We start from the raw sequence: 27042 nt of genomic DNA, 5'->3' as shown, positions 1-27042 counted from the left end.
ATTATGGTGGAGTGGGGCATAACCAACTAGAACCTGAAGTGCGAGAACATAGATTGACAGGGACAAACATTCTGTACATGGCATTTGGCTGGCAACATTCTTATATTTTAAAAACTACCGTGACCCATTCTTACACTGTATTAAAAAATACTCTGCAAGATACGTTCATTAGAACAGTCAGGTCTCTATTGAACTTGTAAAAAGTAGAATGCACCCTCACTGCTTATAATGACCTAGTGTGCAGAGGATATACTGTATGTGTTGCAAAGAAAAAACAAACCAGATAATCTGTAAAACCTGAATTTAGTATGCAGCTCAAGACCCTTAAGACTTCCCTTCTGCCAGCGAGGCAGCAATCCCAGCTGTGTTTGGTGAGAAGTTGCTTTCTTCACCTTGAAATGAACAGGGCCTACTACGGACTCTCCAGCAGTACATATCGTACAGTACTTCAAGGAACAAAGACTAGTGAGTGAGTTCATCTCTCAAACACATTCATAAAAGGTAGCTGTTACAAGTTAATGGTCCTCATTTTGCATTTAGGTGATCAGTAGGATAAACTACTTAACTGCAAGTTAAGGTGGGAAAAGTAATACATGGGAAAGCTTGTTCGCCAACACTTAAGTACAAAGACATTATTAAGATTGGAGAAAGAAAAACCACTAAATGATAAAGGGACACAGGGAGTAATTAGTAATTTTAGAGAGTTGAAGGTTAGTGACTAACAAGTGATGTAGAGGATGATCTCTGCCAGTCTCCACCAGTGGACAGTTAAAAAGAAAGCCCATCACATCCTCTAGTAGTTGCCTACTAGAATGTTTAGGCTCTATGTGTCTTTTTACACTTAACAACTAGGGAGGAAATGGAGTTTTACATAATCTGTTAGATTTTCTAACGTAAAGATCATATTAGATGGTACTTTACCAGTAACGAACATTAGATGTATGCATCTAATAACAGTATGTGAGGTATGGATTTCCATAATATATTGGTGAAATATTTCACAATGGGATACCTGAAAGAGCATACCAAGATAGTTTTGTCCCCCCAGCAAGCTTTCCTCTTCGTACAAACCCAAACAGACATTTTGTTTCCCCACCATTGTCATTCCTGGGAGAAAGCCGATATAACTCGCATACAAAAAAAAACTGAAAATGAACAATGTAGGTGCTTTAAGCAATGTTTATTTCCAGAGCTAGTGTAGTTTTTGCCCCCATAAAGAGACAAGTTAGTGCCCACCTTTTAGTTCTGATTTGCTGCCTGGTTTGGCACTCTCACACGCTACACATTTGGTAGCTTCACCCTTGTTTTGCACTAAACACACGTCACAATCCCAGCTTCCTGAAGGCTTCTTAAACTGATCCAACAATCCTAACTTGGGTGCCTCTGTCACGGGAGATTTCTTATTTGCAGATGTTCCTATGGAAAAACAGATTTAAATTAGGTATGTATGCAGTGAACAGCTTGCTCATGTACAGACACCTGGTTTCTAAGCTGGCATAGGATTAGTGCTGTCATGGAAGGACTAGTAAACTGACAATCACCTTTTGTTGGTTGTTAGAAGGTTGAAAATAAAGGTTTTCATGATTTTGATAAGACATCAAAAATTGGTAAAAAAAAATAGGAAGCTCTAAAGCAGTGATAGCGAACTTTTTTGAGCCAGAGTGCCCTAACCGCAATAAATGACAACTTTTTTCCCCTCAAAGTGCCAACATGGCAATTAAACCTTAATAGTGAGGTTTAAGTTTAGAAAAAACAACTCGTACAGTTTTCCGAACACAGCAGAGTTCAATGATACAAATTTTAAATAATGATATAAATAGATAAAATTAAGATTATATTTAGTAGTATCTCCAACAAATGCAGTACATACATAGAACACACACACACACACACTGCATTAAGGGGTGCAGTGTATGTGTGCGCGCGCATGGGTGCGGAGGGCGCGCTGTGTGCGTGTGTGGGGGCGGGGGGAAGGGGTGCTGTGTGCGTGTGTGGGGGTGCTGCTGAGTTTGCGTCGGGGGGGTTGGTAAAGATGCATAAAGTATTTATCCCCCTCCCTCCCCTCTTATCTTTGGTAAAGGAGGGGGGGGGGGGGGGGGACAGCCAGCCCTGGTGGTATGTGCCTCTGCAGCTCTCCTGTCCTCCCGCGCAATTCTGTGTGGAGTGTTGCCGTGGTGCTACACACCCTGCTCGCGGGAGGACAGGAGAGCCGCTTCCCAGATTCCTCCCCCTGCCTACAGGTCCTCCCGACAGGCACCAGCAACCCCCCTCACCCGGCGACATAAGGCCGCGTGCCCACAGAGGGCTCGGCATGCCACTTGTGGAACGCGTGCCATAGGTTCGCCATCACTGCTCTAGAGCTTCCAGGAAAGTAGTCCTGTTTACAAGGTTTGCGCTTGAAGAACGGGTCAATCCAGACATCATCTTGCTCTGAGGTAAATTCTCCTTTCCATCAGCCATTTGTTTGATCAATTCATTCAGTGAGGCTGCCAAACAGTAATTCCATCTCAAAACATTGGTCACAAATGGATTTTTGGACGGAAGCTATGTTTTTTGCCCTAGAATAAAGCCAAATGGCTCTGCAGCCCACTGCAGAAACCCCAATATTTCCGGATGCAAGCTTCAGGGCCACCTTTATAGGGAGCCACACAAAGCTTTAAGCCAACTGTCCAGTTCTGAGAAAATTAGCCACTTTCCATAAATGTGCCAAGAAAAGCAGCCAGACCGAGGCTCCAGCAATTGAGGACATGACTAACTGAAGGGAAATATTGTGTTAGTTCCTTTAACCCTACTGAATTGCTTATAGGAATTGGTTAATTTTTTCTCTTCTTTAGATAGTTAAGCCACTGCCACACAAACCATGAGCACCTGGTACCAATCTTAAGCTTGAAACCTAATGTTTGCACATTTTTCAGGATCCATCCACACTCTAATTTAGCTGGATTAACTTTGGATGTAAGGAAAAGGCTTTATACCTTTTGGAACTACCAGATCTGCCCTGCTCCCCCACAGTTATAATGGCATCTCAAACTTGCCTTTCTCCTATTGTTCCCTCTTCTCTTCCTCTTTTAGAATTGGTTCTCATTTTCCGATCTTTTTCTCTTTAAAAACATCGGACAAGGGGGGCGGGGCCTGGCCGTCGAGCAAGCTGGTCGCACTACACCAGAGCTCCGAGAAGAAACCTACAAAAAAAGCTACATAACACTACTAAAACGCAAGGAAAATAATAATTGGATGCACCAGATAATCGGCGTTACCCTGCAACACATTTGATTTGGGCGACCAGCCGGGCTCGGTGAGAAACGCTGAAGCTGACAAACCGTGGAGGCCTACCTGCGGATGCAAGCGTGGGAGAGGCGGCCGACCTCCCTGCGAGCAGCCCAGCGGAAAGCGCTGAGAACCCCGTTTCCCCCCCTTGCCGGTGAAGGATATCCCGGCACAATCGTTATGCCTACAGACTCGACCACGAGACGACAAGAGGAACCAGGGAACTTACCTGATCCTGTCTCACCACACTGCTACACAGCCAGAGCTAAGATGGCGGCTGCCATACCGACATACAACCTACTGGACAATTATGAAAAGCGGCTGGATGAACTCTTCGGAGCCTTTTGGCAACGACTGTGGGGTAGGGGGACGTGGACACAGGGGAAGCAGAAAGCGACTACCAAGCAGCAGAACCTACCCCCTGGTGGCTAGCACCACGAGGCTGATGGGCCTCGGAGCAGGCGACTAGGCCCCAACCCACAGAAACCCAAGCATAAAAGAGACAGCTTGAAAGTAATACCCAGTCCACTACTGCCCACCGCACGGCGCCACCCGTCAGGGTCAAGAGCCCGACAAACGGGACGACCAAGAGGCCAGCGGCCTAAGAGAACGGCAGCCACCGTTAAGCAAAGGTGTTCTAAAAGTGGGCCCTCCCGTAACCTATACAGATGGACCGCGGAGGCCACCCTACGCCTCACAAATCGGAGTATCCAGCAGCCCCCAACGGACTACCCAAGGATCTCATCCACACACCGAGAGATCAACCCTCACTGTGGTGGGCGGGCAGGCCTACACAACGACACAAGGGGAGACAACCATATACCAGCAGCTGGCGTGGGTTAAGTGACTCTAGTGATCGCTACATTAACTGCCCTAATTATGCCGACCTACTCACTATTAGTCAGCTTAGCACAGATGATTTTGCCTTATAATTTTTCTATGGCTCAGCCTAAATGTGTTCCCTGGCACTCCTCTAAGATGTTTCTTGTAACGTGATACAAATCTTAGTACCAACATGATCTATCTTGCCCTAACTATCCATATGCCTACTATTGTTTTCTCTTATATGTATAGTCTTAAGTACCAAAGTAGTCAGGAAGCTGCAGATAAATCTACTCTTAATCTGATTGTTATTGCATAGACATATCTACCTAAGTAACTTTACCCCTAAAAATGTGCATGTTTTCTCAAGGCCACTGTTTAACATATCTATGTTCCCATATTGAGGAACGCAAGTTTATATTTTGTAACCACCTGCACTCCAAAAATAAAGAATAAAAAAAAAAAAAAGACAAATAAGGTACTACTTTGGCTTATGTATTTTTCCTACATTTGGCAATCTTGACAAAATTGTCAAACGTAGGAAAATTACATAAGACAAAGTGGTCCCTAATTTGTCTGATGTTTTAAAGAAAAATAGACCAGAAATTAAGAAAAGAACAGATTCTAATAAAGGAAGTGAAAGAACACAATAGGAGAAAGGTAAGCTTGAGGTGACAGACCCACTTTAAGACCACTTCCTTGATGAATCTAAGCCAGAGAAAGGAAATGTATCAAAAGTAACCATTCTGTTCTGCCGCAAACATTTGTTGAATATTAAAGAGAATGTACGCTTTCATCGTATTTTTCCTATTGTGCATCTCAAAGATTATTTTAAAACATGCTGCAGTACATTTTTTTTTTAAGTTATAAAAAAGTATTACATGAAGCTCAGGACAAATACTTAATTTTGAAAGCCACTTTAGAGTTTTTTTTGGCAATTCCACTGGATTAGACAACTAGAACAGTGATAGCCAACATTGACACCATAAATTGTTTCTGGACTACATTTCCCATGATAGACTAGAAGCTAGCTGAGCATCATGGGAAATGTAGTCCAGAAACAATTTATGGTGTCACGGTTAGCCATCACTGAACTAGAAGAAATCAAGTAAAGTCAAACTTAAGCACCGTACAAGTCCAATTAGAGGTGAAACTAAGAAATATCATTTTTATCTTACTTAAGTCTTAAAGTGTGGCTCCTTGTAGTCTGCTGACTTGCTCCCAGTGCTAGGAAATCTGAGAAGTATGTAAATTGCGTTCCAAATGTAAGATTTTTGTAAAATTACAGAAATCTTTTGTGGACATGCACTGTGAGATTTCGGAGGAATGCAACACAGTCTTTGCGGCTCTCCTACATATAATTGCCAATTACCCCAGCTGCTACTCAGAAACAGCACTATTCAAACACTGGTGGAACACAGAGCCCAGCAGAGTAGTTTTTACCGGAAGGGAGGAAAAGCCTCAAAACTAAAATCGACTTTGGAAGCCAAATGAGGCAAAATGTCCCAAGGACACATCTGTGCTGCCCCAGCAGTCTAAGAACTGCCTATACAAAATGTTTTCTAAACAATGTTGACCATAAAAATGCAATATAAAATTGTATTCGTCCATTGGTAGTCATTTAAAGGAACACTATAGTCACCTAAATTACTTTAGTTAAATAAAGCAGTTTTAGTGTATAGATCATTCCCCTGCAATTTCACTGTTCAATTCACTGTCATTTAGGAGTTAAATCACTTTGTTTCTGTTTATGCAGCCCTAGCCACACCTCCCCTGGCTATGATTTACAGAGCCTGCATGGAAAAAACTGGTTTCACATTCAAACAGATGTAATTTACCTTAAATAATTGTATCTCGATCTCTAAATTGAACTTTAATCACATACAGGAGGCTCTTGCAGGGTCTAGCAAGCTATTAACATAGCAGGGGATAAGAGAATCTTAATTAAACAGAACTTGCAATAAAGAAAGCCTAAATAGGGCTCTCTTTACAGGAAGTGTTTATGGAAGGCTGTGCAAGTCACATGCAGGGAGGTGTGACTAGGGTTCATAAACAAGGGGATTTAACTCCTAAATGGCAGAGGATTGAGCAGTGAGGCTGCAGGGGCATGTTCTATACACCAAAACTGCTTCATTAAGCTAAAGTTGTTCAGGTGACTATAGTGTCCCTTTAATATAAAAGGTTGATTAGACATTTTCTAAAAATTAGATTTTTTTGCAAACAAAGAACAAAATGGTCATATTTGGCAACCTTGCATTTGTAGCTATACAACAAAACCTATCCAGGTATTCCATACATTTAAAATGAGGAGTAAACCTGGTGAAAATTCACAAGAGTGAAAATGAAGATCCACAATTGTTTAAGTTAAGATCTACTGAATATTTGCGAACATTTAGCTTTTGGATTATGTGCAAGCACACTGGTTACTAGAAAAGTCTAACTGGGATTACATTTTGTGTTTAAAAAACACTGGCCTTTACAAAATGAATCTGCTTCCCTGAAGGAGCTCCTCAACTGGAAATGTTTTTTTTTTTTTTAAATTTCTTTTCATAAACAAAAACCAAACACCACACAACTGTCCCAGAAAGGTTTGCTTTAAAAAAAAAATAAAATAATCTGATTAATGATGGGCACAAGGGATCTCAATGCAAAAACCCAGCTTAAGGGACACCATAAGCACCAAAACAACTTTAGCTTAATGGAGTGGTTTTGTGTAGAGATCATGCCCCTGATGTCCAACTGCATTTAGGAGTTAAATCACCGAGTCTCCCTACAGATTTCCTATAAAGAGAACTAATTTTAAAACTTCCTTTATTACACCACGTGTTTAACTTCGCATTGATTATCTCCTGCACGATTTGCCTGCTAGAGCCTCCTCTGTATGTGATTAAAGTTCAATTAACAGAGCAGGAGATACAAACTTCTAAAGTGAACAAACTGTGCCGGCATGTGATTGAAAATTAAACAACTTGTCACAGCCAGATAAGGTATGGCTAAGTCTGCAAAACCAAACACAAACAGCTTCAATAAACCATTTTTTTTGGTGTTCAGAGTAGCCCTTTAATTTTTTCAAGGTGTTTAAAACTATTATAAAGAATTAATCTGAGAAGACTTACCTGGTTTATCTGATGTACAAGCTATACATTTCACATCCTCTGCTTTATTTTGCACACAGCACACTGTACATTCCCACAGTCCTACGGGTTTTTTGAATTTGTCATCAAACTGGAAGCCTGTAGAAGCTTGTCCAAGGCCAAATTGAGAAGTAGTTGATTTTTCCGTAGTCACAGGAGGTAAAAGCAGGGCAGCTTTAACTCCAGTCCCTGGCTTTGGGGTGTCACATGCTACACATTTTGTAACATCAGGCTTGTTCTGTACTAAACAGGTATCACAATCCCATGTCCCTGCTGCCACTTTAAACTTGTCTCCAAAACCCTGAAAGACTGGTAAAGTAGCACTGTTTTTTTGATTGCGGCTTGATTCTGAAGAAGCTGGTTGTTTTGGGAGTCCTACAGACTGATCCTTGGCAGCAGAGCAGGCAACACATTTGTTGTCACTTGCTCTGTTCTCATGGAAGCATGAACTGCACTGCCAAAGTCCAAATGCTTGTTTATTGCCTTCTCCAAGTGTCACTTTGCTTGCAGGTTGAGTGAGAGGTGATGTGCTTTTTCCAAGAGAGATTGATGAAGTCTGGGCAGATGTGCTAGAGGAAAAGCCTATGGGGAAAGTGGAAAAAAAAATATTGTATTAGAATGTGTAGCATAACATATACTCCTAAATAGATAAACTATTATAATGTACAAAGCCATTATGATTTATGTTTAAGGTCAAATATGACATGATAGTAAGGTTCATAAAATTATCAGAATGGGTTTGTCACTGCTGATGTAGTTTAGAATTGGTCTATGCACTCCTGTCAGCTGGGTTAAAATAGTGTGAGCAACAAATTGATAACTGTAACATTGAATTTCCAACACAGTACGCATTCTACTGATGTAATTACTGAGGGTCCAAGGTTAGAAGCAGCGAGAGAGTGGAGACCTCGAAATCAAGTCTGCATAGCAAGGAAACTGCAGCCGCTCATTTGCGGACCAAGATTGTCACTACGGATGCTGTTAGCCAATCCAATGCTTCCTCATGTGGTAGCATTTGGGGGCTTGTGCACATGCACAGCAATTGTCATGCTGCACTAATCAGCATCTGTTCACAGATATGTACGGATTGCGATCCTTGAAGGACCACATGTACGAAGTCCCTCTAGTGGCTGTCCAAGTATCAGTCACTAGTAGTGATGTTAGGCTGCAATGTAAACACTGCCTCTCCTCTGAATGTGCAATGTTTACACTACTCTGCCTGCATTGGCAAATTCCCTGGCCCAGAAGAACCAAATTAAGCTGGTGCTTAAAGGAAACTATAGTGCTAAAGAAACACAAAGTTATTATCTTAGCACTATAGTACTTTTTAGTGTCATCCTTGCTTGTGCCATTGGGGGGGTGGAGCGGGGGTTGTGAAGTTGTTTTTTTGTTTTTAGAAATCTAAACCTTTGGTATTATATTGAGATTTAGAGAGAGACCAATACACAATTATTGTAATAGTGTTATTTTGGTTACAATCTTAATCCAGAAAGTGATATATCATTACTGTAACATGTCCTCTTTAGAAATTACAACATCAAGGGATTAAAAAAACAAAAACTAGGAAACATTAGATTTTCTTACTTGTACAAAACGCACACAGACCCAAAAGAAAAAATAAATAATTTACAAAATCACTGAGATTATTTAAAATCGGTACAGATGTTTTTAATTTGTTTAAAAAAAAAAAAAATTAAGTTCACATACCTGGACTCTTCAAAATATCTAGCACGCTTCCTTCCTTTAAAGTTTTTGCAGGTTTACAAAATCCCCCATGTTCTTCCTCTTTCTTCTTTGCACTTATGTTATTCATCAATGACTTGGCTTATAAAAATGGAAAAATAAATAAAATTAAAATCCATACATTTTATATAAATTGTGCAACAATTACCTACTGTTATAAGAGAAGTTAGATATACCATCATCATGTATTTTCAATCGAAAAGGGATAAAATGAGCATTTAAAGCCATGCTTTTGGCAAAGTCATAGCAGGATATTTCCCAAAATAGTAGATGGCTTTCAATGCAGACAAATGTATGATTAGGAAGCAAAATTAAATGAACAATGAATATTAAATAGCATTACTTTAACATTATAATCAAAACACTATACAATGTAGTTCTTAGTTTAGCAGAAAATAAATAAATCTTTATATTGCTAGCGACATGAATAGGAAGTCCTCCTTGTCTAAATTCATAAAATGATCAATTTGAAGAGACATTTGCAACTTTATGAACTTATTTAGGGACGCTCCCCAACCATCAAGGCGACTGCAAGGAAAGCTTTCGGAATTATTCCGCTTGAACGAACAACTTAAAGGGACACTATAGTCACCTGAACAACTTTAGCTTAATGAAGCCGTTTTGTTGTATAGAACATGCCCCTGCAGCCTCACTGCTCAATCCTCTGCCATTTAGGAGTTAGATCCCTTTGTTTATGAACCCTAGTCACACCTCCCTGCATGCGACTTGCACAGCCTTCCATAAACACTTCCTGTAAAGAGAGCCCTATTTAGGCTTTCTTTATTGCAAGTTCTGTTTAATTCAGATTTTCTTATCCCCTGCTATGTTAATAACTTGCTAGACCCTGCAAGAGCCTCCTGTATGTGATTAAAGTTCAATTTAGAGATTGAGATACAATTATTTAAGGTAAATTACATCTGTTTGAAAGTGAAACCAGTTTTTTCCATGCAGGCTCTGTAAATCATAGCCAGGGGAGGTGTGGCTAGGGCTGCATAAACAGAAACAAAGTGATTTAACTCCTAAATGACAGTGAATTGAGCAGTGCAATTGCAGGGGAATGATCTATACACTAAAACTGCTTTATTTAGCTAAAGTAATTTAGGTGACTATAGTGTTCCTTTAACAAGTAACTTAAGGTTTCTGAAGCGAGAGCTTTCAAAAGGAAAACAGACTAATGCTTCCCTATGAGAAGCATTATACTCTGGGTGATTTCTTCACGTGCACCATTTTTGGTGAGAGGATGGGAGACCGTTGGAGTTGAGCAACTGCGAGAAAGAAACAAAATGTATGTAAACATTCTTTTCTTATGTTGGGGATATAGTATGTAAAGGGGTAAAGATACAATACAAATGTTAAAGGTTTAAGCATTCTTTTAACAAAAACAGTCCTTGCCCAATAAAATGAACACAACTGGGCGATTGTTGAACCTTGATCTACAGAGTTTAAAAATGGGTGAGGCTGTTTCACTAGCACATTTCACAAAGCATCATGCCAAATCTCTTATAGTGGGGCACATAAGAAAACACTGGTTCTTACCAGGGCTACTTGTAGTAATCATCTTATCTGCAGTGGTAGGTGGAGTAGATTTCACAGCTGGAACACTAAACGTGAAACCAACCTATGAAGAAACACATTGGAACACACTTAAGATAGGCAGTTTATGCAATACTAAAATTAAGAAATATATATGCAAGGCAAATTGAGTAATTAGAGTTACACTAAATTAAAACCTTCTTATAAAAAAAAAAAAAAAAAAAAAAAAAAAAAAAGAATTCAATGGAGATAACAAAATCCACTGGGACATTTAAAAGCCAAGCTTAATCAATTAAAAGGGGAATTCCAATTTATAATCAACACATTTATGCATAAACAGGTTAGAGAGCAGGTGCCAATAACCATTTAAAAAGTTACAGCACTAAATAAGGCAATCTTAAAAACAAATACTGGTAACTAAAAGTTATTGTGACAGCACTCAAAAAGTTGTAATGAGGAGTTAATAAATACTTACAGATGACCCAGGAGATTGTGCATTGGATTCAGTTGATTTCACAATTGGGGATGAAAATGTGAACAGAGGGTTGTTGGTCAAATTGGTCATTTGCTGAAATTAAACCGTAGATAAGAATTCCTGTCATTTTTGTGAGAATACAGATATAAAATCATATGGTGCTGAAATTGCAACTATATTTCCCAGAACTTTAGTTAATAGAGAGCAGCAAGAAATCATACTAAATATTGTAGAAACATTTGTCTAGTCTGACAATACTAGTCATCAAATTTAGCATGATTCCAAACTGTAGAGCCATTGCCTCAGATTCCAATCTTTCTAAATCATGCAGGACAAGAAAGATTATGTTCAGACCTGGATCCTATGGACAAAGCTTACAGAGCTCCCATGCATAATAGAAAGGGTGTGGTTATCTTTGATTAATATGCATGGTTATTTTAAATGGAGCAGCTACAGAAGGAGTGGAAAAAACAAAACAATAAAAATACCCATACAACCAAGGGAAAATGTAAAATAGACATTAGCCAATAACACTCACTTCAGAAGCCCTAGATCTGACATGTCATGCAATATAAAAATCTCTTTTTAAGACAAATTAAGCAAATATATGTGAATTTTATAAATAAGGCAAGTTTCAGTCAGTATTGGACTAAAGGCTGGAGAATCTTAAATTTGTAAAAGAAGTACACACGGTAAACTGTCACAATCAATCAATCAGATATGTTTAGTTGTTAAAGAATCCCAACATACCTGCCACGAAGCAGTCTTGCTATCTGTAGGTTTAGGAGCTGTTAACGGGGACGTAGCAGTGGATGCAGTTGAGAAGTTAAAGCTGGGTAGTGATGCCGTGCTTAATGGCAATGGTACTTCAGGTAAAACAGGTGCCTCTGACAACTAAAATAAATAAATTGTAGTTTGTGGATACACAAGAACAATGTTGCCTAGCATTGGATATTGGCAATGTAAAAACCTCTTTACTAAACAGATTACATATAGCTCACAATCAGTATGTCAGAACACGTTATACAACAGCATTTGAGTTCAAGATTACTACACAAACTTTTGATTATCAATTCCAATTGTCTTACATGCCAAGTAATTCAAACAGCTACTAGATGCATACTTGCAAAAACAGAATATTCAAGGATATAATCTTTCAATCTAGGGTAATAACTGCTTGATCCGAGGATAAATCTGACTGCCATTCTGGGGTCAAGAAGGAATTTTTTTCCTAGCTTGTTGCAAAATTGGAAGTGCTTCAAACTGGGTTTTTTGCCTTCTTTTGGATCAACAGCAGAAAACAAATGTGAGGAAGGCTGAACTTAATGGACACAAGTCTCTTATCAGCTATGTAACTATATGTAACAATGTTAACCAGCACCAAAGTAAAATTATTTTAAAAGGGACAGTATAGGCACCCAAACCACTGTTTTTAATAAACTGCAATAATAACCTACCAAACAGCCACTAGACGGACTTCTGGGTGGTTAGGTAGCTTTTGGTGCTCTGCATGAGGACACCCAGCATCACCCAAAACCATGTAGGAAACCATTATACAATGCTTTCCTATAGAAGAAGTCCTAATGTGAGCACGACATTTACTGCAAATGTGCACCTGCTGGCTTGCGGAGGAGGAGGAGGAGTGGAGCCTGAGTGTCGAGGGACATCGGTGCTGGAATCAGGTAAGTAATGAAAACTATTTTTCTAGCACTATAGTTTACTTTTAAGCAAATAAACTGTACATTGGTTTCCATGTTAGTTTCTGGCATTCTGTCATTTTAAACACCTGAAAACATGCAATGAGCTAGATTTTATTCTAAAAGATCTATAATCTCCTGTATTTAATGAATTAAATGAGTCTGCCACCTATTTTGCAACATGAACAAAGCAAAACAAATTACTTACCTCTTCTGCTGGCTTTATTGTGTAATGAGAGTTTCTCTCTCTCATCATTTTACCTCCAGCTCCCCTGGATGATAAGCCATTAGATGCAGGAGTGCTGGACTTGGGGTAAGAAAAGCTGTTGGGGAAAAAAAACAAAAAAACAGTAAGTAAAGCAACAGCGACAATTTATTAGAAAGCAAAAGCAACCCTAGTAATGGAAAACACATACAGTGCCATACTCTTTTAGTAAATATATTCCTAGAGACTAGGAAATTGCTAGTTTGGAGAGGTTATACAGTGCAGCCCTTGGAGACTGCAGTTTGATAGCACTAAGACTTTTCAAGCAATAAGAGTGGATATCCCTGCTGTAGACTAAATCAAAAGTGAATGATGAAAAGAACAACAATTCACCCAAAGCTGACATGGGACAAACCCCATCTCTGCTAGTGTATATGAACTGGCATTAAAAAGGGGGAAACTGCCTCTTGATACACATATGGAAACTTCCAACTTGCATTTTTTCTACTGGTTGTGAGGCAGGCAAGACTGAGAATGAAATGTTGCTCTTTCTTAGTACATCATTGAGAGTTAAATCTTTGAAAGCAGTGTGTCAAAGAAATGGAAAAATAAACAAATCAGCTTAGTAGATATACTGCCAATGAAAATATGCATGCATTATTGGGATATATATATATATATATACACACCATATATACTCGAGTATAAGCAGAGTTTTTCAGCACATTTTTTGTGCTGAAAAACCCCAACTCGGCTTATACGCGAGTCAATAGTCTGTATTATGGCAATTTGCATTGCCATAATACAGACGGGGCTGTGGGGGCTGTAACTTACCTCTCCTGCAGCTCCTGTCAGCTCCCTCCTCCTCCGCGCCGTCCGTTCAGCACCTCGGTCAGCTCCCAGTGTAAATCTCGCGAGAGCCGTGGCTCTCGCGAGACTTACAGTGGGAGCTGACAGAAGAGCTGACCGGACGGCGCGGAGGAGGAGAGAGGTAAGTTACAGCTCTGACAGCTCCCCTCTCCCCCCCCACTGAACTGCCAATGCCACTGGACCACCAGGGAAGGAGAGCCCCCCTCCCTGCCATATATCAAGCAGGGAGGGGGAACGAAAAAAATATATAATAATAATAATAATAAAATAATAATAATTAAATTCAAAATAATAAGAAATAATATATAAAAAATTAAAATAATTAAAAAAAATAATAATAAAATTGCCCACCCCCCACCAAGGCTCTGCAACACACACGCTGCACTCATTACACACACTGTAAATATTCAATTAATATAATTTTTTTAGGATCTAATTTTATTTAGAAATTTACGAGTAGCTGCTGCATTTCCCACCCTAGTCTTATACTCGAGTCAATAAGTTTTCCCAGTTTTTTGGGGTAAAATTAGGGGCCTCGGCTTATACTCGAGTATATACGGTATATAAAAACAGCTTGCAAAAACTGCCGCTCTCTTGCCTGAAGACTTGCAAGACCTGCCCCCCTTCTTTCCCAATCTTTCTGTGGGTGTCCAATCACAGATTTTTTAATGCTGCCCAATGGGAAGACTTTTCAAAGCATGTGCTCTGGGCAATTCTCTGCCTTGAGTCTCTATTCAATGAGCTACACAACAAGGAAGCAACAGAACCAGTAGTCTAATTAAAAGCTCAGGAGCATTTCTATGGAAATCTGCACTTTCTATAAAATGAAGAAGGAAAACATTCTTCACACATAGCACTTCTCGAAGCTGAAGTGCTTTAGAGGTCTGAAGTGTCCATTTACACGCTAAGGGACTAGGCACAAGGCCCGTACTTACCGCAACATCCTAGAACATGACTGAATGCAATTGCAATGAACGGTTTGTCAAAATTGTATTAGGGTGTCCTAAAATGCCCTTTTACACTGGCATTATTTGACTAAAATACATAAAAAAATTATATATTTTCCCAATTACTTTAGGATATTACAAATATTACTAGCACAACAATGCTTCCCATATTTTTTGCCAAGTAAAATGGCAGTAAAGAATATTTTTTCTTGCTTTCAAAACTTTACACCCACATACAAACATTCATATATACATCATTTAAAAAATACAGAGCTAAGATTGGAACATTGAACAGGGGCTACAATAAACTGAAATGAATGGATTTTAGCAGGACTCCAGTATCTTGAAATGCCAGACCACCAATATAGAAAGGTAGAATTACACTCAGGGGTCTTAGAAAAGATTATGGCTATATTACAAGATTTGTAGAGCTGTACTGAAACAAAGGACATTTTATATTTTTAGCGCTATATGCTAGAATATAAAAATTAGAGTTCATGACAGACCTCTCAGTTTGTGGTGCTGTTGGAGCATGCAACATACGAGTTCCTTTTGATTCCTGTAATAAAAACACAAAGGACACATTAAATACTCATCAAGTGTAAAGTAGTCAAATATATAAGTCTCATCAAAAAGTTTATTACATTTAACGAAACCTAATGGTTTGCGGGTCAGATTCTTCTCTTATCTGGCCAACTGCTGCTCAAACTAACTTGCTTGCCGCATTGATATTCTGTGTGCTTGGTGGGAAACTGCAGCAACAGGCCAATTCGGTTGAGTAGCAATTGATCAGATAAGAATAGTAAAATACTCCACCTTTACCATCAGTCCAATTATCACAAATGTCTTCTCCAAAATTAACGAAACTTATATGGATAAGATGACGACCCAAGTACGGAACACTTCTTCCACTTTTACAAAAGGTCTGGCAACCATGGGAAGACTAAACGGAACAATAACTGACTAAGGGAGTGCGATGGATGCGCCTCCCTGCCCCAGCAGGCAAGGGGCAACCTCTTCAAAAGTATTACCCCTTCCTCAAACATTTCTTGATTTTTTTTTTTAATCTCTATATACCTTACTACCAATAGATATATAAAATTAAAGTTCATTGTAGTACAAAATAGACAAGACATTTCTGTGACCATAAATATCAATGTCACTGCACTATATTATTGAATGCTGTTTAATCATTGAAACACCTACACAATAGAAGGTGATCTTACGCATAGCTTCGAATGTTCAATGGCTATAAGACTGTACTAACAGTATGGTCACTATAACTACATGAACTTAAAGAATTTTAAAAAAAGAAAAGAAAAAGAATAGTAAAAAAAGCTTGTCAGCACAACAAGGGGTTGCAGCATATATGCATTTGTTCCATCACATGTGAGCATGGTTTCAGTAGACCATACAATAGAAGAACCACAGCTTACTACTATAAACGTATATCATAAACTAAGCAGTGAAACTACCCTGTACTAATCCTTTAACCAAGATGAAAATCAAAGCAGTAATTAAAATGTATTAGGAATGTGGCCTACGTATTGCTTAAGCATCCCTAGCACTTAGAATTATATTTAGGAGGCTTATTCAGCAAAGTGTAAGGGCACAGAGTTAAAAATGTGCCTTTTTACTTTGATGTCTAAATAAACTAAGTAAATATATTGCAGAGTACTGAGGGATCTTTGTTTGAGATAGATATATATTTAAAATCATGTTAAACAAAAATCTGCACACCAGTCAAGCCATAAGACTTGCTTTCCCCACAGAAATCACAAATTTGCACCTGCACCATAATTTGGAATTCCATAGAACTGCCTACTACATACACTATATGGACAAACGTTTTGGGACACACCTCTTAACCCCTTAAGGACTGAGCCAAATGTACACGTTGTGAACAGAACAAAACGTAAACAAAACCTGGCATTTGCGCTATATGTCTGTCCAACCGTAATTCACCTCTTTCATATTAAATGCACCCCCCCATATTATATATCATTTTATTCAGGGGAAACAGGGCTTTCATTTAATATCAAATATTTAGCTATGAAACATAATTTAATATGAAAAAAAGGGAGAAAATAAGATTTTTTTTTATTTTTTTAGTTCTACATGACATTTTAACTGTCAATGTCATAATACTGTTTGCTTTTACTGCAATAAAATACACATTTGTATTCAGCGATGTCTCACGTGTAAAACAGTACCCCCTATGTACAGGTTTTTTGGGAAGTTACAGGGTCAAATATAGCCTGTTACATTTGAAATTGAAATTTGCCAGATTGGTTACGTTGCCTTTGAGACTGTATAGTAGCCCAGGAAATAAATTTACACCCATAATGGCATACCATTTGCAATAGTAGACAACCCAAGGTATTGCAAATGGGGTATGTCCAGTCTTTTTCAGTAGCCATTTGGTCACAGAAGAGGACGGATGTGCCGCGGGGGGCTCCCTGGGAGTCCCCCCAAGCGCGATCGCCGGTGACAGGGTAAGTAAGAAAAGACCGGAGGGCGTACAATTACGCATGGCGGCGTTTAGAGCCGCTTAAAATAGGGCGTAATTGTACGCCCTCCAGTCTTAAAGGGTGAATTGTTGAATTCAGTTGTTTCAATCAGACCCATTGCCACAGGTGTATATAATCAAGCACCTAGCCATGCAGTCTGCATTTACAAACATTAGTGAAAAAAATGGGTCGTTCAAGAGCTCAGTGAATTCTATCGTGGTACTGTGATAGAATGCCACATTTGCAATAAGTCAGTTTGTGAAATTTCATTCCTGCTAGATATTCCACTGTAAGTTGTATTACCGGAAAGTGGAAAGGTTTAGGAACAGCAGCAACTCAGCCAAAAAGTGGGGGGCTTGAGTGATGAGGTGAATCGTGGGTAAAATTCAACATCGCTCTGCTGATTCCAAAGCTAAAGAGTTTCAAACTTCCACTGGCATTAATATTAGCACAACTGTGCGGCAGGAGCTCACATCAAGCACAGTCACCAAAACTCTGCCACACCCCTTACTTACAGTGAAGGGAAAACTTAATGCTTCAGCATCACAAGACATTTTGGACAATGCTTTGCATCCAACTTGTGGGAACAGTTTGGGGGAAGTCCCTTTACTATTCCAGCTTGACTGAGCCCCACTGCAAAAACCAGGGTCCACAAAGACATGGTTGGAACTTAACCTCAACCCCATTGAACACCGTTGGCATGAAAAGGAACAGACTGTGAGCCAGGCGGCCTTCTTGTCCAACATCAATGCCTGACCTCACAAATGCTCTTACTGGATGAATAGGCAACATTTCCCACAGAAACACTCCAAAATACTGTGCAAAGCCTTCCCAGAGGAGTGAAAGCTGTTATAGCTGTAAACAGGGGACCAAACTGCATATTTATTTCTATGTATCTGAAATGCAATGTCAAAATTTCCATTTGATGTATGGTCCAGTGTCCCAATACTTTTGTCCATATAATGTAGTTTTTACTTGACTACATAATGCGTTCATGAGGCATTTAAACTTACACCATTGGTGACCATATTAATTTTTCATTTACGTAAACCATAGTTCATGTACATGTTGCCATTTGAACATTTTGCAGATGAAAAATCTACATTAAATGCAAGTTACAGTAACCGTAAAATACTCACCTTCTGCTGGTCACTTTGCATTCTGTGTTTGCTTTTTACCAAACCAGATGGAGCCAGTGAAGGCTTGATGTATGAAGATACGTTTGGAGAGATCACTATGGATTTTGGTGTCATAAGAGCACGAACAGGGGGATATGTTGACTCAACCTTAAAATTAAAGAAAGTAAAATGTCATTTAGAGTTGGTAAGAATACAAGAGTGTGTTTATATTCACTAATATAATCTATATATCTGCACACACTAACTAACAAACCCACTTCGTTTCTACACCTCATTGCAACTTTAATGACCAATTCCGCAAACCAACTAAATCAAAGCCACTTCATTTCTATTCAGAACTTACGGACAGAAATTTGGGAGATATACAATTGGATTTATTTCACCTTTGTTACTATATTATTAATTTACTATAAGAATACTAACATTTTTACCCATAGTTTACTACTCTAATATTTTATACTTGCAGTTATTACTATTTTGGCTGATGGAAATATTTGCAAGCCAAATTAGGTGTTTGCTCTACACCTCCAAACACTGTTTGTCCTTCTCAGCTGCAATTTTTTCAAATAACTATTCTCTAGGCCCAATTCCACTAAACAACCCCACTTTATTTCTACTAGCACATCTCCACCCTTGCACCCTGGTTGCTTCCAACTATATAGCATGCTCTTCCAGCTGTTTGGCACCATAGCCAATCACCTCCTCATTCCTTCATGTTACTGCTATACTATTACTTCTCTGTGCTATCCCCTCCAGATTCCCTCTGCTACCTCTTGTCTCATGTCCCCATTTTACCCTTTAGATTATAAGTTCACTGGCTACCTAGCAAAGTACTCTGTATAAAATATCTTCAGGGGCTAGATCTCCGCTCACAGGTCTGTTTTGTATTGTCTGTTTATATGTTACTGTCTTTACCCAATTGTACAGCACTGTGAAATATTTTAGTGCTTTATAAATGCAAGTAACATATCTATATTTCAAATGTGCACTTCCGTCTAAAATGAAAGTCTCTGATCAATCCATTAAAACCTTATTGCAGGCCTGCTAGGCTGACAGTATTGTAATTATTTTTGGGAAAGGCACATTTGTCATATATATGCACACGCTGCTGTTTAAAGGATCACTATAGGGTCAGGAACACAAACATGTATTCCTGACCCTATAGTGTGAAAAAAACACCATCTAGCCACCCTGGACCTCTCATGCCTCCATAAATATAGCAATATCTTACTGTATTCAAGCCTGAAGCTGTAGATCTGCATGCGGTTTGCCTCAGAAAAACAAGCTGGCTGCTGATATCATCAGAAGTGGTAGCCTGATCCAATCACAATGCTTCCCCTTAGGATTGGCGGAGACTGACAAGGAGGCACAATTCAAACACAGCCCTGGCCAATCAGCATCTCCTCATAGAGATGAATTAAATCAATAAATCTCTATGAGGAAAGTTCAGTGTCTGCATGCAGAGGGAGGAGATACTGAATGTTTGGATGCATTTTAAGCCATCTGAGGAGTGGCCAGTGAAGTTATCACTAGGCTGTAATGTAAACACTGCATTTTCTCTGAAAAAGACAGTGTTTACAGCAAAAAGCCTGAAGGTAATGATTCTACTCACCAGAACAAATTCAATAAGCTGTTCTAGTGACTATAGTGTCCCTTTAAGTAAGAAAAACAAATTCTCAAATGGGGAAAGTAGCATCAGTGCATCTAAATAAAATCAAATAACGAGATCAGCATGAGACTAAAATTGATATAGATAGGGCTAACACTGATGACTGTTTCTTTTTAAAAGAAAAAAAAAACCAGCAAGGCCAAACAAATACACAATGAACCCTTTTAAAAGCAGTGACAGCTGTGAGGAATTTGAAAATGCAAGTGTCAAGCAGCACTATCTACACCTCCTTCAACAAGTGTTGATATTGAAACTGCAAAACTGCATTGCTTCATAGAAAACCTCACAAAATATGAAACATATGAAAGTCAATGCCATAGGAGGATGTAAAGCAACCACTAACACAAAAACGGGAAAAATTGGAGGAAAATCCTTACACTGTTACTAAAGATCGAAAAGTAGCCGAAGTGGAGGGTGGAGCCAGGCACTAAACTGGACCAGACGCCATTTCATTCTTTTTTTTAATTCTTTATTTTGTGATGACAGTATTCAATGATAGGATACAGTGAGGTTGGAAGGTACATAGAAGTAACTTATTTATAGCGTACAATGCAATATTACAGGCATCAGATTGTAAAAGAACCTTTGTTACAGTACCTAGTTCTACCACTCCCTTCCAGAAAAGGCTGACTGTGGGGCATTTCCACCATATATGTATGTATGTAGGTTCCATATATATATATATATATATATCCATATATGTATGTAGGTTCCTTTTTCACCACAGGATCGCCAGCAGGTGTCAGTGGGGCTAAGTTTCATGTGGTGTTGCCAGACGCCATTTCTGACGGCTCCAACAACCTAAAACACAATCCACACTATATCTCGGCACCATCCAACCCTGCACACAGCAGATACAGACAAAGGACATCTTGCCGCACCAACCGATGCCCTTCTTATACTCTGCAAAGCAACCAAAGCTGAAACGCAGGCATGGGGCCTATTTCATGCCGGCATACCCCAACCTATAGTATCTCCTGAGCAGGGACCTTGACGGGGAAACGGCAGAACTGTGGCCACCTCACACAGGGCTCACTACTCCTTCCATGGGGCTCAGATCCCAGAAGCCTCCGTCCGGAACCGCAAATTAATTATTGGCACAAGACGACCGGTACCATCGCAACCATACAAAGATAAGGGGCATACCCTCTATGGTGCCTGGGGAGGAATTGCCACACTATGTGAGGAGACTGCTGTTCACAATACTGCCACCTTCAACCGCAAGAAAAATCAACATAGCTGGGCTATACCGCATTCCGACCAAAACTACTTCCACAGTGCCCGGGGACGTAATATTCTTCTGCTCACTATCCCTAGACAAAGGGCACATCATGGCAGCGGTAAGGAGCAAAACCCCACTGACATTTGAGGACTCCTAACAGTCTTTTTATCAGGACTTATGCAAAGCAACTGAAATGGAGGAAATCCCTCTACTCACTCACCACCTGACTACGCACCGTAGGAGTGACCTACAGGTGGAGAACACCAAGATCCCTCCATGTCTCTGACAATGGCACCATGCACAAACACACTACAGGGACATGCATTCCTCTCTGCACTGGGCATAGGGGATGTGACGACTGCCCGACAGACCCAAGCCAGCAACCTGCTTGCCACCTGACTATAATGGATGACACTAATCCAAATGAGGGACTTCCAGAACTCACGGCTCTGTGCTGCATAAGCTTTAAAGTTTGAATATTATTGTTTTAGTTCTACACCACACTACCGCTTATTAGCTATACACAAACACACACATCACCGATGGGTCTGGGACGCCCAGGAATAGGGAGCCCCTGACTGACTTTGGTAATGCACAAACCCAATAGCACCATATATGGCCCTGGTCCAGTTCCACTAAAATATACATAGCGAGCTACTACACAGCATGCTAGTGGGTACAAGCTGGCTAGAAAAGAATATCACAGGCAATTGACCGTATTGCACTGTGAGGAGTATAATTAAGGCGTTTTGCAGAAACGTTTTGGCACAAATACTAAGGGGGGGGGGGGGAAAATAAATAACCTGGAGAGGATTGCGTGACTAAAAACCACTTACAGGATTTACTTGCAAACAACACTGGCAAATAAGAGGATAAAGTTGGAGAGGATTATGTGTGTATTACTTATGTAATGACTACTGACTGATGTTTTGAGATAGTCACCCAACTACCTGGGTCATTGGATAAATTAGTCCTAAACCCATAAGTACTGTAAGGGCATTAAAGATATGAAACTGTGGCCAAAAAGGTCAAAAGCAGCAAAAATATATAATATGAAGATGCCTAAACACAAGAAAAAAAAATCTGTTTGTCACTAAAGATACACTGAGTACCAAAATAACTTTCAATTGGTTGTGGTGTATAGATCATGCCCCTGTAGTCTTATTGATCTGTTATCAGTCATTTGGGAGTTAAAGGTACACTCTGGGCAGCAATAAAACGTCAATGTATTTGATGCATTTTTTTCCCCTCACTAATATGTCATCTTATTTTGCATGTTTAAATCTTTATATTTTTTGTACAAGATAAAATTATATATATTATATGTTATGCAGATATCTGCACCATAATCCTGTCACCTTAGCTAAACATAGATAGACATCCTAATAACAAATAAATACATAGTGTCTCATCCCTAAAAACACTGAGTGAGCAGCTTTTAATTCACAATCTGGATGAAGACAGAAACTGCAAACCGGTAGCTATATCCTTACAATATCTACATGGGTGCCCTCACCAAATGCAGGTTGTTTTGTTGTTAAAATCATTTAGTACTGTCAGTGGTTGAGCTGTGTGCACCGCTTTGATGGGAAGTTTTTTTTCAGAAGTAAGGGGGGGGGGGTGGCTAAAGAGGCAGACTTATGGTGCAGTATTCTGCAAAACATTTACTTTATGCAAAAACTATGAAAAATTAAGCATGCAACAAAAATACAGCATATTAATGAGGCCAACACCAATCAAATACATTAAAGTAATATCGGTGGTCGGAGTGCCCCTTTAACTCTCTTACTGAACATTGTGTCTCATTCAAGTTCTTATTTCCTGCTCTGTTAATTGCTTGCTCAAGTTCAAGCCTTCTGTGTGTGATTACAATTCATGTTGGCTTTGAGAGTCACAGCCAGGGAAGGTGTGACTAGGGCTGCATAAACAGTAATAAACTCCTAAATGGCAGAGTATTGGGCAGTGACACTGCAGAGAAGGGATCAATACATAAAAACTAATTTATGAAGTTTAAGTTATTTTGGTGTTTAGAGTGTCCTTATAATTAGTGATGTCCCGAACCGTTCCCCGGCGAACAATAGCGTGTTCGCGTTGGGCGAACATATGCGATTTCCGGTCCGCCCCCTATTCGTCATCATTGAGTAAACTTTGGCCCGGAACCTCACAGTCAGCAGACACATTCCAGCCAATCAGCAGCAGACCCTCCCTCCCAGAATGTGTCTGCTGACTGAGGTTCCGGGTCAAAGTTTACTCAATGATGACGAATAGGGGGCGGACCGGAAATCGCATATGTTCGCCGGCGGACAGTTCGGCGAACAGTTTGGGACATCACTACTTATAATTAAGGGTTTTTGACATAGCTCATGCCCCTGCAGTCTCACTGCTCAAATCTCTGCAATTTAGGATCTAAAGGCAGCCCTAAGTACAACTCCCTGCATGTGAGTTACACAGCGCACCCCACTTCCATTATTACAAAATCTGTTTCATTTGTAAAGTCTCATCTGCTACAGCCTGTAGGTAATCTGTTAAGCTCAATCAACACAGCAAAAGATAAGCACCTTTAAATTAAACACAATGTGCTGTAAGAGCCGATTGAAAATCAAAAATGTAATTCATATTGTGAGTACAAGTCACAGCTGTGGACGTGTGGCAAAGACTACATAATAAAAGTGATTTAACTCCTAAATGGTATAGAATTGAGCAGTGAGACTACCAGAGCATTACATATACACCAAAATTGCTTTAAGCTAAAGTTGTTTTTGTACTTAGCGTATTCTTTAAGCTAAAATTGTGTCCTTTTAAAAACAAAACAGAAAAACATGTGACTGCCAAAAAATAACTATTATGAATATTCACAAATAATTTAACTTGTTCAAATAAGAAACATGCTAAAATGTTTTTTATAGGTATTATGGATCTTTGAAAGTATTAACCATTCTTAACCTATATATGGTTACCTTTTTCCTTTTAGAAGAACTTCCTATATCATCCTGGAAACTTTTGTCTGCCTGTAATATGAAAATGAAAGATTTAAAGAAATTAATCCGGTTACAGACAGCTTCAATTGCACTGGTCTGTTCTTAAAGGACACAAGCAGTTTTGGAGATAGAGATATATATATATATATATATATATATATATATATTTTAAGGAACAAAAGGGCTTCAATTAGATGTCACATATACATATATAAATCGTTATATGTTTCCCCACAGTTTTGCCAACAAGGTGCATATAATAAACGCATCAAAGTATTTCAAAATAAATTCAAATGTATTTGTCCTGATTTACATTATATGTCTAAGACTTCAGTTTATATGTGGTAGACACTGGTCACAAAGAGAAAAATTAAATTTTAAAGGGACACTATAGTCGCCAGAACAACTACAGCTTAATGTAGTTCTGGTGAGTAATTATTCCCTGCAGGCATTTTCATGCACACTGTGCTATTTCGGAGAAAAGGTAGTGTTTACATTACCCCCTAGGGACACCTCCAGTGGCCACTCCTCAGATGGCCATTGGAGGTGCTTCCTGGGGCATGCGGCACTGCCGCTCAGCGCCTGAGACGCAAAATATTCCTTATAGAGATACATTGATTCAATGCATCTGAGGGAGTGCTGATTGGCCCTGCCCCATCCCACCTTCTTGCCGATTTCAGTCAATCCAATGATGGGAAAGCATTGGATTGGCTAAAAATCTTACATTCTGATGTCACCAAGGAGGTGGATCAGTGTAGGCAGACCCACGCGTCGCTGAAAATAATGTAACGGGGGAGGGGGGGAGGGGGGTAGAGAGAGAAGCCGCCTAAATTGTGGTTTTAAGACAATAGGGTCAGGAACACGTTTGTGTTGTAATGTGGAGTGATTTTAGATTTGGAATGTTTGAATTCTAAGTTTAATAGCATCACAGAAAATTAAATTGCAACACTAAAATATATAGCTACCTAAAGTAGATATCACCAGGTGTTTAGAGGTTTACTCTAACCCTGTTGTAGGGGAGGGTGGTGGTGGGGATAGTTACTGTGTAGAATGCCCTGTTGGGCACAATGGAGAATGGTCCCCCTTCACCGTTTGCCCTTTAACTTGCAAATGTGTTTTCCCACCTGGAATCCAGTGCTGTTCTCCTGGAACTGAAATTCAGCACCCCCTCTAGCACTACAGAGGCTGAATGAGGTCCACTCACAAGCTTCCCATAGAGAAAGTCTGTGGTTGAACCATTTTGCCGGCTCAAAGTGCATGTGCATCCTCAGACGAGGGGAGGGAGTGGAAACAAGGGAGTTTTCTAGTTGTGAAGCAATGTATTTGAATATACAACAGGGCAACCAGAAAACATGAAATGAACAATCATATGCGCGCACACACAAATATGAGAAGCTTACTCACCAGATATGAAGAGGAGATGGATGGGATTTTTTTGGCATCCTGTAATAGAGAGGGAAGATAAATTAGCACTAATGATTTTCAACATCTAGACTAGCTGCCTTCAACACAAGCCTTTCACACTCTGTTTTAATGTGCAATACTAGTCAAAGGACGCAAAGCATATCTCCAGTTTTAAGTACCAATAAATAAGATGGACTGGGCCAATATGAATCCCAACATTTAGCTGTGGGATTCATATGAAAAACACCATTTATAAACTTGATAGTAGCTATGTATTTTGGGAAAAATACTGCTCAATACAATAAAGGGAACACAAAAATAACATCCTAGATCTGAATGAATTAAATATTCTTCTGAAATACTTTGTTATTTACATAGTTGAATGTGCTGACAATAAAATCACACAAAAATTAAAAAATGGAAATCACATTTTTCAACCCATGGAGGTGTGGATTTGGAGTCACACTCAAAATTAAATTGGAAAAACACACTACAGGCAGATCCAACTTTGCTGTAATGTCCTTAAAACAAGTCAAAATGAGGCTCAGTAGTATGTGTGGCCTCCACGTGCCTGTATGACCTCCCTACAACGCCTGTGCATGCTCCTGATGAGGTGGCGGATGGTCTCCTGATGGATCTCCTCCCAGACCTGGACAGTCTGTGGTGCAACGTGACGACGGTGGATGGAGCGAGACATGATGTCCCAGATGAGCTCAATTGGATTCAGGTCTGGGGAACGGGCGGGCCAGTCCATAGCATCAATGCCTCCGTCTTGCGGGAACTGCTGACACACTCCAGCCACATGAGGTCTAGTATTGTCTTGCATTAGGAAGAACCCAGGACCAACCGTACCAGCATATGGTCTCACAAGGGGTCTGAGGATCTCTTCTCGGTACCTAATGGCAGACAGGCTACCTCTGGCGAGCACATGGAGGGCTGTGCTCCTCCTGTTCCTCATTGCACAAAGGCGGAGGTAGCGGTCCTGCTGCTGGGTTGTTGCCCTCCTACGGCCTCCCCCACGTCTCCTGATGTACTGGCCTGTCTCCTGGTAGCGCCTCCATGCTCTGGACACTACGCTGACACACAGCAAACCTTCTTGCCACAGCTCGCACTGATGTGCCATCCTGGATGAGCTGCACTACCAGAGCCACTTGTGTGGGTTGTAGACTCTCTCATGCTATTACTAGAGTGAAAGCACCGCCAGCATTCAAAAGTGACCAAAACATCAGCCAGGAAGCATAGGAACTGAGAAGTGGTCTGTGGTCACCACCTGCAGAACCGCTCCTTTATTGGGGGTGTCTTGCCAATTGCCTATAATTTTCACCTGTTGTCTATCCCATTTGCACAACAGCATGTGAAATTGATTGTCACTCAGTGTTGCTTCCTAAGTGGACAGTTTGATTTCACAGAAGTGTAATTGACTTGGA

General features: G+C 39.9%; 1 protein-coding gene across 3 annotated transcripts in view; it reads right to left on the bottom strand.

Annotated features, from left to right (window-relative positions):
- The window catches only part of NUP153 (nucleoporin 153), a 62922-nt gene that overhangs the window by 14420 nt on the left and 21460 nt on the right, over positions 1-27042 (bottom strand). For all 3 annotated transcript variants that reach the window (XM_063451684.1, XM_063451687.1, XM_063451686.1), the window contains exons 7-17: positions 25616-25654; positions 24191-24241; positions 18343-18489; positions 15200-15252; positions 12880-12994; positions 11725-11868; positions 10975-11067; positions 10503-10584; positions 8931-9047; positions 7206-7805; positions 1237-1416 (exon numbers count right to left, since the gene is read on the bottom strand). In XM_063451684.1, coding sequence (XP_063307754.1) covers positions 1237-1416; positions 7206-7805; positions 8931-9047; positions 10503-10584; positions 10975-11067; positions 11725-11868; positions 12880-12994; positions 15200-15252; positions 18343-18489; positions 24191-24241; positions 25616-25654 — 1621 coding nt within the window. The remainder of the gene's footprint in view (positions 1-1236; positions 1417-7205; positions 7806-8930; positions 9048-10502; positions 10585-10974; positions 11068-11724; positions 11869-12879; positions 12995-15199; positions 15253-18342; positions 18490-24190; positions 24242-25615; positions 25655-27042) is intronic.

This window comes from Pelobates fuscus, chromosome 4 (assembly GCF_036172605.1).
Source record: "Pelobates fuscus isolate aPelFus1 chromosome 4, aPelFus1.pri, whole genome shotgun sequence".
In the NCBI taxonomy this organism is placed as follows: domain Eukaryota; kingdom Metazoa; phylum Chordata; class Amphibia; order Anura; family Pelobatidae; genus Pelobates; species Pelobates fuscus.
This window is presented reverse-complemented; position numbering and strand designations above follow the sequence as displayed.